We start from the raw sequence: 17494 nt of genomic DNA, 5'->3' as shown, positions 1-17494 counted from the left end.
TGAACTAATTTCATTGGTGACGAAATTATTTTTCGTCACGATAGTTTTTAGTGACAAACATTCAATGACGAAACTTGTGACGAAAATATTTCGTTACAAATATCTATAGTGACGAAATTAGCTCTTTCGAGACAAAAAAATTTCGTCATTCAAGACCCAACTTGTTGTAGTGATGGCCAAGTTGAGGTCACCAACCGTTCTCTTCTGAAGATCATCAAAACTAAGCTGGAAGCTGCTAAGGGACTTTGGGCTGAGAAATTACCAAATGTACTTTGGGCCTACCGCACTACCGCCCGAACTCCTACTGGGGAGATCCCTTTCGCTTAACATATGGCGCTGAGGCAGTCATCCCAATGGAAATTGGTCTGCCTACCCCAAGGGTTTTACATCCCAATACAGAACTAACTGAAGAGCTGTGTCAGGCAGACCTTGACCTAATTGAAGAGCTCCGAGAAACCACTGTAGTCAGACGCGCCTCATACCAACAGAAAATGAGAGCTCACTACAACCGCAGAGCCCGACGGAGGGAGTTTGCCGTGGGGGACCTTGTTTTACGCGAAGTAACCCTCGCCACCAAGAATCCGGCTGAGGGCAAGCTGGCACCCAAATGGGAAGGACCTTACATTGTTAAAGCCATACCTCGTCCGGGCACTTACCGACTTCAGGACATGAAGGGCCGAGATCTCCCCCACCTATGGAACGCCGAGCACTTGAAGCGTTACTTTCAATAATTTTCCATTCTTGTACTGATCAGTTATTGTATTTTCTTCTTGGCTATTTACACACTTGAATGTTCTTGTTCTTCTCTCATATGATGTAAATTTCTGATCACATGGGCTACACTTTAGTGACAACAAACTTATATCTCAGTTATCTGTGTGGTATTCCAATAACGCTTTGATCGCAGCCTCAACCAGACTGAGCATGCAAAGCCTCAGCCAGATTGAGCATGAAGAGCTCGGCCAGACCAAGTTACTTAATGCCTCAGCCAGACTGAGCATGAAGAGCTCGGCCAGACCGAGTTACTTAAAGCCTCAGACAGACCGAGCATGAAGAGCTCGGCCAGACTGAGTGACTTAAAGCCTCAGCCAGACCGAGTTACTTAAAGCCTCAGCTAGACTGAGCACGAAGAGCTCAGCCAGACTGAGTTACTTAAAGATACTAAATTACTTGAAGAATCAGTTAATCATAGCTTAACCCAAACTGAGCGCAAATGAGGAGCTCGGTCAAGGCCATCCATGTAAACTTCGTGGTTATGGCATAATGGCCATACTTAGTCAAATTCCAGGTCCATGTTTTTATAACACTCTTTACGTTTTTTCTTTTTGGCTTTCATTTCCCAACTTAATCTTTCATTTATCAACATCCTTACGCCGTAATTTAAAAATTTCACTCTTGGGGACCCTTACAAGCCAGACTGACTCCATCTTTGGGTCATGATTTGAACCTTCAAACTTTTTAACATTCTTACATTTTGAACTTCACAATGATTTGTACACAAGCAATTACATTTTTAACATCCTTACATTCTTACAGTTTGTGCAAGTCACCATTCTAATTCATTGCAAAAAATAGTATGCCAAACACAATTCATAATTTTATTTATTCACAAACTTGTACATAAGTTTATTACAACAATTCAAAAAAAAAAAAAAAAACCAAAAAACCAAAACTATGCGTACAACTTTTCTCCACCCCACTCACTTCTCTTCACTTGCGACGAGATCTTCTTCTTCTTCAACGCCCTCGTCTAGGGGGGTCTGGGCCACGTCGTCTTCGTTAATCTTGACACTACTAAAGTCTAAGTTTCGGAATAGCTCTTCAGCTTTACGCTTGAACATCTTCCACCCACTGTCCCAGAACTCAGTCATTTCGTGTTTGTAGAAGTCCGACCGTTGGAAGCTTTGGATTACTTCTTCTTCACTCCTTCCCCCAACAGTCGCCCCCGACGGGCCAGCCCCCCAAGACCCTTCTCTCGCCAGGTGGCTGGCGATCGCAACATCGATAGCCATCTGAAAGTCAGCAGACCCCTTTAACTACTCTACTGTTGCGATGCACAAATCGGGGTATGCTACCCTCTCTGAGGCTGACTTGGTTTTCTCCTCCCCTAACTCTTTCTCTAGCGCTGCCTTTTTTACCGCAGCCTTGACGCGTTCGTCCGCAAGATCTCGCTCTAACCCAGCGATCTTCAAGTCTGCTTCTTCCTTCTCTTTGATCCACTGGGCGCGCAGAACTTCATTGTTGGTCATGGCCTTTTTAAAATGCTCGTTGGTGACCGTGCAGGCATTTTGAGCATCTTCCAGCTTCTTCTGCTCGCCAGCCAGCTGGAACTCGAGTGACACCACCTTGCGACGTTCGTCCTCCAGCTCCACCTTGGCTGCGCACAGCTCAGCATGGGCACGATCGGCAACATTGCCCTGCATGATTGCCAAAACCTCCATCTTCTTTGCCTTCTAAGCCTCCTCCAACCCCCTGGCACACGTACTTCGTGCAGCCTTCCTCCAACCTACGCTCTCCTTCTTAAAACTTTCAAGTTGGGCCTTCGCCTCCTCCAACTTTGCCTTCACAGGTTTCACTTTACCCTTTGTAGCCGCCGCCTTTCTCAGCAGAGCCCCTGCCAAGGTGGTCGCCTCCATTTGGGCAGAGCACAGCCCCCTTAGCAGCTCAGCCTGATTGAACTTGGCTGCAGAGTGCACGGCTTCTTCGTCCATTACCCCCAAAAGAAGATCTGTAGCTGTCCTGGCTGGGCCTTTTTCTCCCTCCAGTCGCCCAGACACTGTGGGAGCATGGTAGATGGCATACTTCACCTTAACCCCCTCTCCTTGGGGCGCATGACCCCCCTTGGGCTGCTGCTCCATCACTTCCTCAGGGTCAGTTGACCCACTTTCCAAATGCATCTTGGGGCCTAGGGTGCTCACGCACTCTTCTCCCTCTTGGCCCCCTTGACTCTTCTTCCCCTATGCCTCTGGGACAACCACCCCTTCTGGTGTAGCCCCCACTCCCCTCTCCTCTGCCTTCTCTGCCATGGGGGTAACCTCTCCACCAACCCTCATCTTTTTCGACCCAGGCGCATCTGAAGCCCCCCCAGGGGCAACCCTCCTCCTCTTCTTCTTTTTCAAAGCCTCCCTCTCCTTGTTCGCCCTTTCTTTAACCGAATCAGCCAGGGGCGGTCGTGGCTTAAAACTGCCCAAGTCTTTTTCCCCCAGCAGCTTGGGGCGCAGTCGAATTCTCTCCCTCGTGACCGGTTTTGGTGGCTGGCCTAATTGCGCTTCTTTAAACTAATTGGCCTTGGCAAAAATGGTCCGATCCTCCGCCTCTTGCGCTTTTCTCCTCACCTTTAGCTCTGCCGGTGCCAGATCTTCACCGGTCGGCTGAGGGCCCAATCTTGCAGAAAACAAGGCTGACGACTGAACGAGATCGTCCCATTTGGCGCCCTCTTTCTCCCTCCATGCTTTCACTTTCTTCATCTTCTCCTCCGCTGCCGCCCCTAACCTTGGCCCCATAGACTTGGTGGGCACTCTCCACACCGTGCGCACTCCAACTCTCCCGTTTGCGGACACGTAGAACCACCGCGACCTCCACCCTTTGATTGATGACGGCAACCCCGCCACCAGTCCCCTCCCTGCCACCACCTGCAAAGTGACTCAAGTTTCTTGCTGGCCCGAGGCCTTGTAGCACGCAAAGAACTCATCCATCGTCATAGCCTCCCCTTCGTTCGCTCTCGGCCACGCACTTGCACAGGCCAGTACAATCTTCCACGTATTGGGCATTAGTTGACCCGGCGGTACCTCCAATCGGTTTAGGACATCCACTACTATCTGTGGAAGTGGCAACCTCAACCCTCCCTTAAGTGCCTCATCGTAGAGGGCAAACTCCCCCGGTCGGTCGTCAGATGGCCTCTCCATTGGCGTCGGCAGCATTAACTCTATTTCGGCAGGAACCTAGTATTTTTCGTGCATACCCTCCAACTCCTCCGCAGTAACAGTCGACTTGTCGGCCTTCGTATGCCAGTGATCTGGTTCCGCTTGGCTGATTGGCTTCGGAGCCGCTATCATAGTGGACAAACGAGATCGTCCAACCGGTTCCCCCCTCTCCCCACTCGGCCCGCCGTCCTGTATTGCTCCGCCAAATCCACCGCATCGTCGTCCCCTAACGGGTCAACCCTGATGGTTGCAGCTTCCTCTTAGGCCATTTCTGTGGTATGTTTGCGAATGGCTTCGGAAGTGGGCATGAGAAAATTTACAAAGTGTCGCAAGGGTGTATCACTAGCAACGAAGGAGTTTACACTTGAAATATTTTGGTTGCTTGCAAAGAGGTATGTAAAACGGATAATACCAAACGCCCAAGGTTTGCCCGTATTCTAAGGGTCACAATTAATTTTCGCCAGTTTGAAAATTTTCAAAAATTCGCCAAAACTGTCTTTTCAATACCCTATAATGACCTATCGTTTCATTTATTACCCAACGCCTAACCTCCCCTACTGCGCGATTTTGCCACGTGTACGACCACGATCCACTTCCCCTTTCCCCTTCCCTGTCTATTCCATTTTACTTCAACACGTGCCGCGTCGCCTTTCTAGCCCCGCGCCCCACCGCCTCACCCTTCACGGTCGCCCCTCCGCTCGAACACCCTTCGCGGTCGATGCTCCTTATGGTCGGTCTCCCCGCTCGGCCACCCTTCGCGGTCAGCCCCCCTCATGGTCAGTCTCTCCATTCGGCCACCCTTCGCGATCGGCCCTCCTCATGGTCGGTCACCCCTCTCGGTCGGCTTTCACCCTACCGGTCTCTCACATCCCTTATTCTCTTTATTATTCCCTTCATTGGACTAAAGCTGCACTTGGAAATGAGGGACTACTAACATGGGTAAGCCCATAAAAGTTATAGCCCACCATTTAGGGCCCAATACATATCCCAAATACTAGAGCCCAACACTGCTGAAGCCCTATGTAGCAATAAGAACCAATGACATCAAGACACATGGCAAGAGAAGGGCAAGCCACATCAGCAGACAAAGATCTGCAAAGTTATTGCCACGACACATCGCCATTAATAAGGCCCCCTTACAGCATTTATTGCAATAACCCCTCTCCGTCGGGACGGCACACCCTCATCCTGAATAAGGGAAGCTACAACATAGACTTTCGACCAAAGTGACAGATCGGAAGGGGTAACGAAATGATTACCAGAGGATATAAGCAGACGTTGAAGACAAGAAGAAGGTTAAGCTTTTCTATCTCTAATCTATCTCTATAATCCACTTCTCTTTCTAACTTGCTCGTCGGAGGGTTTGCTGGGGGACTTCCCGTTTCCCGTTAAACTCTTGTGCACGTTCTCTGGTAGGCTTGATCATTCGGATACCGGTTTGGAGAAGCGTGGATCAGTCCGACCCGTCCAAGTCTCTTGTAGTATCATCAAGTAAAAACTCCATCTGATATCTAGCGGTCTAACGGAAAGTCATCAAGTCACCGGTCGACCGGAAGGATGTCCGGCTGATCGATCGACTAGTGTAATTTTCACAAAAATCTGTAATATGTTGTGGGCAATTTTCACCCAAGTGGTCGTCCGAGGGGACATCCGACCAATCGTCCAGTGATGCTGTATTACCTGCAACTCCAACGGCTCTGAACAATAAATTGGTAAAAACTACAGCCATCTTTAATTTGATGAAAACTATAACATATCCTGAATTTGATATTGGTTTGGTAAAACCATTGGAGCAACAAAAAGGTACTTTTTTCATCAAATTCAAATTTAATGAAATAAAAAAGAGCAATTTGGGAACTTAGTTTGGCTTTTTACCAAGTTTTCCCAAAAAAGTCACAAAAAGTCATAAAAAAGTCAAATTTTTTTGCCAAAAAAGTCATAAAAAAAGTTAAAAAACTAAAAAGTTAACTTTTTACCAACTTTTCAAAACATCCCAAAGTGCTGGATTAGATATAGCCTAACAAAATTTTAAAATACGTCTCAAAACTCAATTTTCTCTCTCCTCTTTCCTTTTCCTTTTTTTATTAGTATTAATAAATCAATTAATCACTTTTTTCTCTCTCCTTTCCCATTCTCACATTTTATACATCAATCAATCAAATTTTTTTTCACACCCATCTTTTCAACTAAAAAAATACAAATTATCCCAAAATTATTTTTAAAACTCATAATAAAATAAATTTTTAACTTTCAAAACCTTTTTCAACAACTTATTTTTCAAAATATAACTCAAAACTCAAAACTTATTTCAAAAACTAAATCAAACAGAGCTTTAATTGTCATCATCTGCCTTAGAGGCTCAAAAATAGGACGAAACTAAAAAAGACTATAGGGGCCATGACCCTTCTGTTTCTGTGGAAAATACTGTTTGGCACAGAACTTGAAAATATATATATATATATATTATATTATACATAAAATGTCCCATAGTATAAAAAATATATACTTCATTCTTCTCCCATCTTGCATTCTCTTTCTATTTTCCTATTAGAAATTGCTTCTGTGGAATTTAATTTTTTTTCTATAAATATATATAATTTATATATCATATTATACATACATGTATATTTGTGTACTGATGAAAAAAATTAATTTTCTTTTGATCACTCTAATAATCAAATCCTAGTTCCGTCCTGACTTAAACATATGCTTACTTTTTGTTACATGGGAATTGTCAATGTCTAGATGGGGTAACAACAGATCTTATATATTCTCTCCGTACCAAAATATTAGTCTTTTATTTCATTTTTTATCATTCTAAAATATTAGTCTTTTTTCAAAAATCAAATACTAAAATAATATGAATTTCTTATTTTGGTTTTCTTTTAAATTCATTAACAACACAAAATATACAATTATGACAATTGATATTCCAAAAAAAAAAAAAGTACTATTAAAGGGTAATTTTGAAAAATTAATATTTTTAAAATATAATAATTGTATTATAAAAAAAAGTTAGCCTGCGTTTGGTTGTGTTTTGTAAATGTGATTTGAGAGTATGAATTGTATTTTGAGTTTATGGGTTGTAGAATTATGATTTGAGTGTAGAAAATTTGTTTGGTTATGATTTTTAAATAGAGTTTTGAATTGTGTTTTGAAGATGTATTTTGAATTATGTTTTGGAAGTTTGATGTGACATGTGAAAGGTGAAAATTTGTTTGGTGATGTGTTTTGAAAGTAATTTTCAAAACTTAATTCAATCAATAATTCATCATCAAACACACAACTCATATATCGATATCGATATCTATATTTTTTATCAACAATAATAACCAAACTATTTTTAAAATACTGAAATTAAACATTGATTTTTTTTGTCAATTATTTTTTTTTAGTAATTTTTTTGAATAATTGTGATTCCGAAATAATTTTTTCATTTTAAAATAAACCGATGTCAATTTTTTCTGCCAATTAATTTTTCTATCAATTCATTTATAAAATACGTTTTTAATTTTTTTCTAACATTTTGTTAAAGTCAACAACTTTTGAAAATACATATTAATAAATAAGGGATAAATATACTAACTTTCATATTTTAAAATACAAATCATAATATAAATCTTACAAAATATTATCAATTTATTTTTCATTTATTACATTTTTTGTAATTTAGTACAGATGTGTAACATAGATGCACTCTATTATTGTCCACGAAGAGCTCATATAATTGTAGGAATTGACATGTGAAATGACCATTATGCCCCTCTGAACTTAAATGAGAAGTGATGATATAAAACAAAATACAAAGGGTAAGATCGTAATTTCACTTACTTAATATATACTCCCTATTATATAATAGCTGTGTTGTAGCTGTGTTCTAACACTGATGGAAAGAAAAAGCAGAGGACGCATGTGATGAAGATTTGAAAAAAGTAATAATATTATATTTAACAAATAAAAAAAATATATATATATATATTCCTACAATTATATGAACCTGACCCTTCTGAACCTCACCCTTCCTATTAAATCTGAATCTCCTTCTATTTAACGCACCAACTTCACCTTCTCGGAAGCACTTTCTCCAGTTACATCACAGAATTAATTTAGACAAATAGAAGATATCCACCATCTGGTTAGGTCCTCCTTCTCCACTTCCATAATTTACAGGTGAGATTTTCATGCCAGTTCATCTTCATATTTGGTTCAAACATGAGCTTCAGAAATTCAGACATGAGCTTCAGAAATTAGCTTCACTGAAGGGGGAGGGGAGGACGACCGGCCGGTCATCCCGTGGGACTTCCGGCCGGTCATCCCGGCCCAGTCACTTTTCATTTCTGTTCCATTTTCATAAATCTGTTCCATTTTCATTTGTTATATTTTTTGATATCTGTTTTAAATTTTTCGCACTATCATTTATTTTTCTAAGTATCAGTTTCTAAGTTCTAATAAACTCTATGAATCAAACCCCAATGACAAATATTATTCCTTATGATATTTTTTTTTTATACAAATCTGTTTCTTTGGAATCTGCCTAATTAAATTTTGTCACCAAATTTTTTTATATTTATTTTTTTCATAAAAATAAGTTTGTATGCATAAAAAGATACTAATGTTTGATATATTTTTCATTCATTTTTCTTACCTCTCGTATATTTTAATATACATTTTTCTTTCACTTTTACAGTCATCATGCCAAGAACAATCATGCCAAGAACAAAACGAACCAGACCCGAAGTTGGTGAATCGTCAAACCCTGTACCACCACCACAGCAACAAGATGATGGCTATCCAACTAATGATTTTTATTCATATCATTATGAACAAGCCAATGAACATTTCATTCGTCGACCAATTGTTACGGGGAGAAACGTAAAACTACCTTCTCAATATGATTCACTCTTAATTGGCAAATTAGATACAATGGGATGGTTACCATTAAATAATTTACCAAGTAAGATATATCCTCGTCTTGTACAATTATTTTATGTTCACTTGACAGCGGGTGACCAACAAAATGAACCGTGGAGTCTTACCTCTTATGTTAAGGGGAAAAGAATCACACTCTCTCTGCGTCGTTTTGCACAAATTATTGGAGTCGAAACAGGAGATTTACAATGTTATTTTCAAAATGAGTCTGCCTTAGAAAAAATTGTTGATGATGTCACTCAGATTTATACCACAATTTGTGACAATCGATTTAGCGGCACTAATTTAAAAGTCAGCCATTTAAAACCTCACCTTCGTATTCTCCATCGATGGATAGTTGAAAATGTCACCCCCAAAAAAGGACATTATAATACTGTTGCATGTTTTCAAGTTTACTTGTTATATTGTTTTGAAATTGGACAAAAATTAGATTTATGCTTTATATTACTAAAAGAAATGATGGTTGCAAAATTGGATACTCTGAGTGGCCGGTCCCTACCTTTTGGAGCTTTACTAACCATAATTTTCAAAGCCCATGATGTGAACCTTGAAGATGAAGCATGGATCAGAATCACTTCACCAATTTCTGAATATACACTGACCCGAGCTGGTGGTTCTGACACGTTGATGGGCTCTCTTAATCTTCAAAATGAACCAATACCTGATGAGGAAGAACCCCATGACAGTGCCATGCCACCAAATGAACAACCCCGTTACTGGACAGATTATTTAGCCTTGGAACAAGAACGGTACAATCAGCGCCTACAATGGGAACAACAAATGGCTAATCAGCTCAATACACTGGGTACTCGGTTTGATGAATTTGGTACTCGATTCGATGAAATTGCCACCGCTCAGAACTCACTAATTCATCAATTTGGTGAGTTCCGCGTAGACTCCGAGAGGCGTGCTGAACTGACAAGGAACCGCATTGATCTGATTGACCATCGAGTCACTCAGCTGTACCATCAGCATTTCCCTCCACCTCCAACACCACCTGATAAGGATGCTTAACTTGTTTAAAAATCATACGGTTGTTATATTTTTTTCCCTTATTTTTGTTTTGCTTATTTATTTAGTGAGTTTTGTTGTGATTGTTTTACTTTTGTTATTTTGTTATAAACTTTCCTATTCACGTAATGAATAAGAACGAGGAGTTTTTTTTGGAAGCATTTAATTACACAGTTGTAATGTTAATAAATAGTATGTCATACATGTCTATGAAAACCTTCATTTCAATAAAAAAAAATAAAAATTACACAATTATTAAATAATTTGTGTGCATCAATTAATAGAAAAAATGAAATTAATGTTCTGAAATTAAATACAACAACTTATAATTTAATAATAAACATGTGTACTAAAAAAACAAATATTTAATAATAAACATTCTTTTTTTTAATGAAAAGGGAAAAAAAAAATTCATATAAGCAAAAAAATATATATTTAATAATAAACAATCGGGGGATATAAAAAAGTAAAATATAATAATTATTTTATGTTATTTAATTTATTATTATTATTATTCTTATTATTATTCGTTATTTGTTACACTTTTAAATGGTGAACTTATCACCACCACCACCTACCACCACTAACCATCCACCTGCCACCACCACCCATCACCACCCACCACCCACCTACCACCACCACCCACCACCCACCTACCACCACCACCCACCACCCACTTGCCACCACCACCCACCTGCCGCCACCACCCACCTGCCACCACCACCCACCGCCACCCACCACCCATCTGCCACCACTAGCCACCACCCACCACCCACCACCCACCTACCACCACCACCCACCACCACTACCCACCTACCACCACCACCCACATGCCACCACCACTCACCGCCACCCACCACCCACCTGCCACCACCACCCACCACCCACCACCACCCACCACCCACCACCCACCACCCACCTGCCACCACCACCCACCACCCACCGCCACCCACCACCCATCTGCCACCACCACCCACCACCCACCACCCACCACCACCCACCACCCACCACCCATCTGCCACCACCACCCAACACCCACCGCCACCCACCACTCATCTGCCACCACCACCCACCACCCACGTACCACCACCACCCACCACCACCCACAACCTACCTACCACCACCACCCATCACCCACCAGCCACCACCACCCACCACTACCCACCACCCACCACCCACCACCTACCTACCACCACCACCCATCACCCACCTACCACCACCACCCACCACCCACCACCCACCTGCCACCACCACCCACCACCCCCCTGCCACCCACCTACCACCACCACCACCCACCTGCCACCGCCACCCACCACCCATCTGCCACCACCACCTACCACCCACCACCCACCACCACCCACCTGCCACCACCACCCACCACCCACCGCCACCCACCACCCATCTGCTACCACCACCCACCACCCACCTACCACCACCACCCACCACCTACCTACCACCACCACTCATCACCCACCTACCACCACCACCCACCACCCACCACCCACCTGCCACCCACCACCCACCGCCACCCACCACCCACCTGCCACCACCACCCATCACCACCCACCACGTATCTGCCACCACCACCACCACCCACTACCCACCACCCACCACCACATTTAATTTAATGACAACATATTTATTTCTAAAAGTTATTAAGAAACACATTGCATATTAATAACATATTTAATTGTCTTTGGTAGACTATACATAAATTTGCATATTACACATTGCATGAACAGCATATTTAACTACACATGTACTAAGAAAACCATTATCTTCAGTGCCCATGGTGAACATGATTTTGCCACATAGCAGTAGCAATTGCATCCCTAACGTTCGATTGGGACGTTAACCCATGTTGTGACATGTCAACGTAGTCAGGTTGGTCTCCAGGAAGCCCGTCTGCTTCTGCTTCTGCGGCCATTTCATTATCAGCTTCCATAAATAATGGATCCATAACTGCATGCAAACGGATCCAATTGTGCACGACACAACATGCAATCACGAGAGGCCCTTGTCGTGTAGACTTGTAATTTGGCATGGACCGCAATATTGGGAAGCGCTTCTTCAAAACACCAAATGTTCTTTCTATGACGTTGCGTAATGACGAATGTCGATGGTTAAACAATTCCTTAGGTCCTGCATAACGATGGCCACGAAACTCTTGCAAGTGATATCGTTGAGACCGAAATGGAGCAAGAAATCCAGGCATGTTCGTGAAACCAGCATCAACTAAATAGTACTTGCCTACATGTAAATAATGAATACACAGTTCTGTCAATTAATATATATAAAAACAGCCAAGGAAAAAAATATACAATATGTTGTTCAGGGACAGTCACCATTGGGTGGGTGTGGGAATTGTAGATCAGCTCGTGTAATAGAGTCAACCAGAATAGCGTTGTCGTGAGCGCTACCTTCCCATCCAGAATTAATAAATGTGAACAACATATCGAAGTTGCAAGCTGCGAGTACATTTTGCGATACCGTTGCTTTTCGACAGCGGAATGTATGTTGTCTTGAAGCAGGGACCCATGCATCCACCAATGTGCCATCGATAGCACCGACACAATCCTAATTGACAGATATCAGCCTTTGATATTAAAAGAGAAACAAACTGATTGATTTTACTTTCATAATTAAAAAATAATAATATTTATTAACCCTTATGGATATGAACAAATTTACAGGACAGTCACACTGTTCGTACCTTGAACCAGAGAAAAAACCGCCTGTCATTTAAAATTTTTCCTGGGATGTCCTCTAGGTTACGTGGTTTGATAACCGATGATGAAAGCTTGCACAATGCCCGCATAACAATTTTTATGTGCCGACAAATTGTTTCCGTTGAGTGTTGAAATCTATCTGCCATTATTCGATGGCGATCATTTTGTGCAAAAGTGTATAAAAAAATTCCAAGCGATTCCTCCACACTTATATGCATATGTTCAGTATCCATAAAGCCATTATGGAGTAAAGTGTCTTTCAATAAAATGAATGTTTGTGCATCCATTCGCATAACGTTCATCATTGTTTATGGATGGCCATTTAATAGGCCGAAGATGTAATCATCACCTCTGAATGGACACGTTCGCTGCGGCCGGCGACTACTTGACGCGTTGATATGGTCATGCATTACAGCAATCATCAAGAAATCCATAAAATCATCAACAACCTCATCCTCCTCTGATGAGAGCTCCATTGTATTGTTTTCTCTGTCGGATGACATATGCCTTTGTCTACATCACAGTAAAAGCATACTTATAAAATATGTTATTCATGCAGTAACAGTTAGCGTTATTCGTGCAACAGTAAAATTCAGAGGATAACAAAATTTATTTAACACATGGTCATATTATAATAACTTCCATAGTTTTAATATAACAGAAAACACTTAAAAGTTAAAAAAAAAAAAAAAAAAAAACATACGAACATAGAAAAGGAAAGAGGATATGATGGAATGAAAAAAATAAGAATTAAAACCAAATCAGGGATAATGAAATGATCAAACAGTTCAGCCAAGAAGATTTGCTAACACAAGCAAAACAGGGATAATCTCAGTTCACTGCAAAGCGAGGATCATGGCTAGGCGCAAATGGGTAGGAGTGCGCATGAAAAACCTTCGCCATTCCTTGTCCTTGAACAGTGTCAGTGCCCTAACGTACTGCAACGGTGGTATGTCCCCAAGCTCAAGCAATGCATCTTGACATGCATCAAGGGAATAATCATCACCACCTGCACTTACAGCCTCAGTCTCATGTTCTCGTGCACGTGAATGTCCTGTTTTGGCTTGTACATAGGATGTGAAAGCAGCACACACATCATCAAACCCACTTGACCGTGACTTTTTGGAACAGCCACTGTCAGTCTGGCTGGTTGCAGGGCCTCTCTTGTGACTTTTGCCCTTTGCTGGATCTATATACTCATCCCCGAATAAGTCAACAGGAATGGTCTCAGCAGCATTACTCCCACCAGCGTTACTCCCACCAACGTTACTCCCACCAGCATCAACGTTCCAAAATTTATTTAACATGTCGTCTTCTTCTTCTGAGTCAAGGGGTCCTTGTGTGGATGCACGAGACAGGGCCCCTGTAGCACAACAATTTTCAACAATTTCTGTCATTTCCTGAAAATATTCAAACCCTTTTGTCCTAAACTTCTTCACATTTCTGCTAGCCTACAACAAGTACAAAACAAGAATTAAGCATTGTGTATATCATGAAACGTTTAAAATAAAATTAGAAAATAGTACAGATTAATGGAAAACCTTATCCCAAAATTCATCGGGTGCAACAACAGTGCCTATAATAGGATCCCATCCCAGACCAGTTTGTGCCTGGAGTCGCTTGAATGTCTGGTAATCAGCTTTCAAGCGCTGATATTTTTGGCGCACCTTAACACCTGTATACCGAAATCCATATATGTTGTGCAACTGATTTGCATAATGATTCCAATGCCTAATTGTCCATGAAGTAGTACGGCCCGTTGTTTGATTGTTTCTAACCTCATCTCTCAACATATTTATTAATTTCGTTTCAATTCTGGGCGTCCACATTTTGGTGTTCTCATTGTCATCGGAATTATTTCCATCCATCTATAAATATACAAATTATATTTAAACTAGTTTGGGATGAATATACAAGCAGAACAAAGTATTTTAAAGAACACTGCGATGGATATACAACAATAACAGTGCAAAATGATTTGAAGGAGAACACAGATAAAGGAAAAAGTACAGATTATTTTATTTCAAGGAAAAAAGTACGTAGCAGATTAATTGAATTTAAATAGCTGAAATATAATCACAAAAAAAAAAAAAAAATTCAGATAGCAGAAATATAACCACAAATAATAAATAAAAAAAAGTCGACTTTTATAAACCCAAAACCAACTTTTTTTCCTGTGTCCCAAACGACCCCTTGCAAGTAGTCATGGAAAAAACATTTTTTTGTTTTATCAAAAAAAATTTTGCATAAAAAAAATTTCGCTAAACCGTTTTTTTTTAATTCTATAAAATGTAATTTCAACCACTAGAAAGAAAAGGAGGGTAAAGTATGGTATGAACTCGATCAAAACAAAAGTATGGTATGAACATTTTATTTATTTATTTCTATAAATTAAAATATGACTCAAAATAATAAAAAATTAAAATACATACATAAATATTCTAATATGTTGAAAAATTATGAAAAAATATAATTAATTTTAACATAAGTATATTGACTTATCTTTTCATAACATCAAAATAAAAAATATTTTAATGTAAAAAAGATAACATTATTATTTTTTCGTTTTTAATTCATATTCATATGAATGATAAATTATTAATAAAAAATGAAATGCTACAAAAATTAAAAACTTTACTATATTTTGTATAAAGCTTATTTACCATATAAATAAATAAATATAGACATATATATGTCTAAATGGTAATGTAACAGTAGCTATCCCTGGTTTTAACCGTGTGTGCCAGCGCTAGGGGTGTCTTTGCTTTCAAAGCCTCAAAATTCAGTTAACATTGGGGTGTCTTTGCTCTCAAAGCCTCAAAATTCAGTTAACATTGTGTTTAAATAGTAGGAAAGAAATCAGTAATTTTTTTTAATTAACAATCAGATAAAAAAAAATTTAATATTGGTTGTTAACAATGTAAAAAAAAAAAAGCTTAATTAAAAAAAACACAATGTTAACAATGTTTTACAAAAAAAATTAGTTAACATTCAATGTTTAATAATGTGTTTAATATTGTGTTATATTGATTTGAATTCAAAACAAATTAGTATTGGTTGTTAATTGAAATTAAGGAAAAAAAATAGTAAAAAAGCCGGTGGGTTCAAACAGTTCAGGGAGGACCGGTGGTTCAAACCATTCAGGAATGGAAGGTGGAAGACAAAGCGGCAGAGAGGTGGGAAGACCGCGTGGTCGACCGGCCGGTCGACCGGTCGGATGACCCGGGGGACGACCGGCCGGGTGTGTATGTTCACTGCCACTATACATTTGATAGAAGAAAGGTTCAAACCGTTCATAATTTCAAATAACAACCGATCTGAAATGGAAAATACGACATACCAAATTCTGATAAACCATTTACGAACTGATTTCAACTTCTCCAAAATCATTTATACATAACAGATGAATGATTTACACTATTTTTGAAGAACAAAAAGTTGAAACAGTTGATCGACTCGTTTGAAATCATTTTCAGATAACAGATGAAGGATGAAGGATGAAGGATTTATTTACCAGATTAGTGGGAGTTGAATAATTATCGTCGGTGATGGAATGTGTATAATGATTGAACGAGCCACTGTTTGCTCGTCGAATTCGACAATAAATTTGATAAATTTGACCTGAAAAAAAAATTAGAATGAATTTTTCAAATAATTTCCCTATAACAAAATATGTGAATAATTTTGTGAATAATTTCACCTCGCAGTCGTCGTTGATTGGTTGCCCGTAATAAGAATCGTCCGCAACGCACAAATCGTAACTCAGTTGATTTCTGAAATATGATACGAGTATGAAGCGGGTTGGATAGATTCATTATTTATAAAATGAGTCTGACCTCTGAAACTCTCTGAAACTCATCCGTGATGAATCTGAACACTGAGAAGTCGCCCGTGATAAATCTGAAGGACAGGTGTAGATGAGGTTCACGTGAAAGTTGGGAGATGATGAACAAGGCAGAAATGTTGAAAAGGAGATATTTGCTACCAAACAGATTTTGAAAATGTAATTTGAATTAACACGCGGAATCAATTTTTGAACATCGTATCCAAACGTCATACGCGAGCCCACGTGTTGAAAATTGATTTCAATTCACAACCAAACAGAGCCTTAGATTCTCCCAAATGAATTATTATTTTGGGAGAGAGGGAATAATTCATTCTATAAAGTTAGGCTTTGTTTGAGAAGATGATTGGATTTTTTTTTTATAATTGGATGTGATATTTGTGAGAGAAAAAAGTAAAAAATAATGGTTTTGATGTGACATTTTATCTTATTGACTATTTTAATTTATTTTATCTTTTTGAGGATTTGAATAAAAAAACAACCTAAAACCCACTTGTCAAACAGGGCCGTAGACAAATAAAAAGAATTAAAGACAAATGCAAAAAGAATATAATAACATTAGTCAAAAACGCTTTATTTCAGACAAAAATGACGCAAGACTGTCCTAAGAAGATGATGGAAAGGGAATCGAACTCCACCCTCTGCGATGGCCAAAAGAGAAAAATTAATAGTGCTAGTGTTAGCCCTCTCCATGTCCACTACGTTGTCTGGGACGAGGGATAAATGAACGTTGTCTGGGATGAAAAAATGACGACGGAAAGCTGCAACTCGATCCTCAGAAAGAAGGGCTTTCAAATGCCTCACCATTCGAGACGAAACGAAAATAGCGTATACAAAAAACGAAAGCAAAAATATTGAGGAAAATTGGAATGAGGTATAGAATGAGAAGAGAGAGAGGACTTACAGGACAAGGAAAGAGATGAATAATAAGAGGCAAGGTTGCAGAGGTCCGAAAGGAAGTTGATACGAAGGATGCTCGAAGGTTAACAGTGACTTTCCAATTCGAGAGTATACGGGTGTGAAAAATGTCAATGGCTTTTCGATTCAAAAGTATACGG

General features: G+C 39.9%; 2 protein-coding genes across 3 annotated transcripts; both read right to left on the bottom strand.

Annotated features, from left to right (window-relative positions):
• Positions 1-11499: 11499 nt before the first annotated feature.
• LOC114304147 (protein ALP1-like) lies at positions 11500-13068 on the bottom strand. Its single transcript, XM_082872250.1, has 3 exons — positions 13006-13068; positions 12209-12440; positions 11500-12113 (listed from the first exon to the last, which is right to left on the bottom strand). Exons 1-3 carry the CDS (start codon positions 13066-13068, stop codon positions 11644-11646), a joined length of 765 nt encoding a protein of 254 aa, XP_082728376.1. The 3' UTR covers positions 11500-11643.
• Positions 13069-13183: 115 nt separating this feature from the next.
• LOC114304146 (uncharacterized) lies at positions 13184-16705 on the bottom strand. 2 transcript variants are annotated; one of them, XM_082870242.1, is made up of 3 exons: positions 16107-16705; positions 14134-14460; positions 13184-14043 (listed from the first exon to the last, which is right to left on the bottom strand). In XM_082870242.1, the coding sequence occupies exons 2-3, from the start codon at positions 14458-14460 to the stop codon at positions 13429-13431; spliced, it is 942 nt and encodes a 313-aa protein (XP_082726368.1). In that variant the 5' UTR covers positions 16107-16705; the 3' UTR covers positions 13184-13428. The 2 variants fall into 2 exon arrangements, with proteins under 2 accessions (XP_082726368.1, XP_082726367.1); XM_082870241.1 differs by lacking the exon at positions 16107-16705 and having other exon boundaries at positions 14134-15090.
• Positions 16706-17494: the final 789 nt, after the last annotated feature.

Source organism: Camellia sinensis, chromosome 5 (genome assembly GCF_055761805.1).
Source record: "Camellia sinensis isolate YWXY chromosome 5, ASM5576180v1, whole genome shotgun sequence".
Classification (NCBI taxonomy): Eukaryota; Viridiplantae; Streptophyta; class Magnoliopsida; order Ericales; family Theaceae; genus Camellia; species Camellia sinensis.
This window is presented reverse-complemented; position numbering and strand designations above follow the sequence as displayed.

What these genes read in the sequence shown, in the direction of transcription:
- LOC114304147 (XM_082872250.1), bottom strand. Translation starts at nt 13,068, where the DNA reads ATGGAGCTCTCATCAGAGGAGGATGAGGTTGTTGATGATTTTATGGAT. An exon ending in TGGATTTCTTGATGATTGCT is followed by an intron (nt 12,441 to 13,005) that starts GTAATGCATGAC and finishes TCTGTCAATTAG; the next exon opens with GATTGTGTCGGTGCTATCGA. An exon ending in ATTCCCACACCCACCCAATG is followed by an intron (nt 12,114 to 12,208) that starts GTGACTGTCCCT and finishes ATTTACATGTAG; the next exon opens with GCAAGTACTATTTAGTTGAT.
- LOC114304146 (XM_082870242.1), bottom strand. Translation starts at nt 14,460, where the DNA reads ATGGATGGAAATAATTCCGATGACAATGAGAACACCAAAATGTGGACG. An exon ending in CCGATGAATTTTGGGATAAG is followed by an intron (nt 14,044 to 14,133) that starts GTTTTCCATTAA and finishes TACTTGTTGTAG; the next exon opens with GCTAGCAGAAATGTGAAGAA.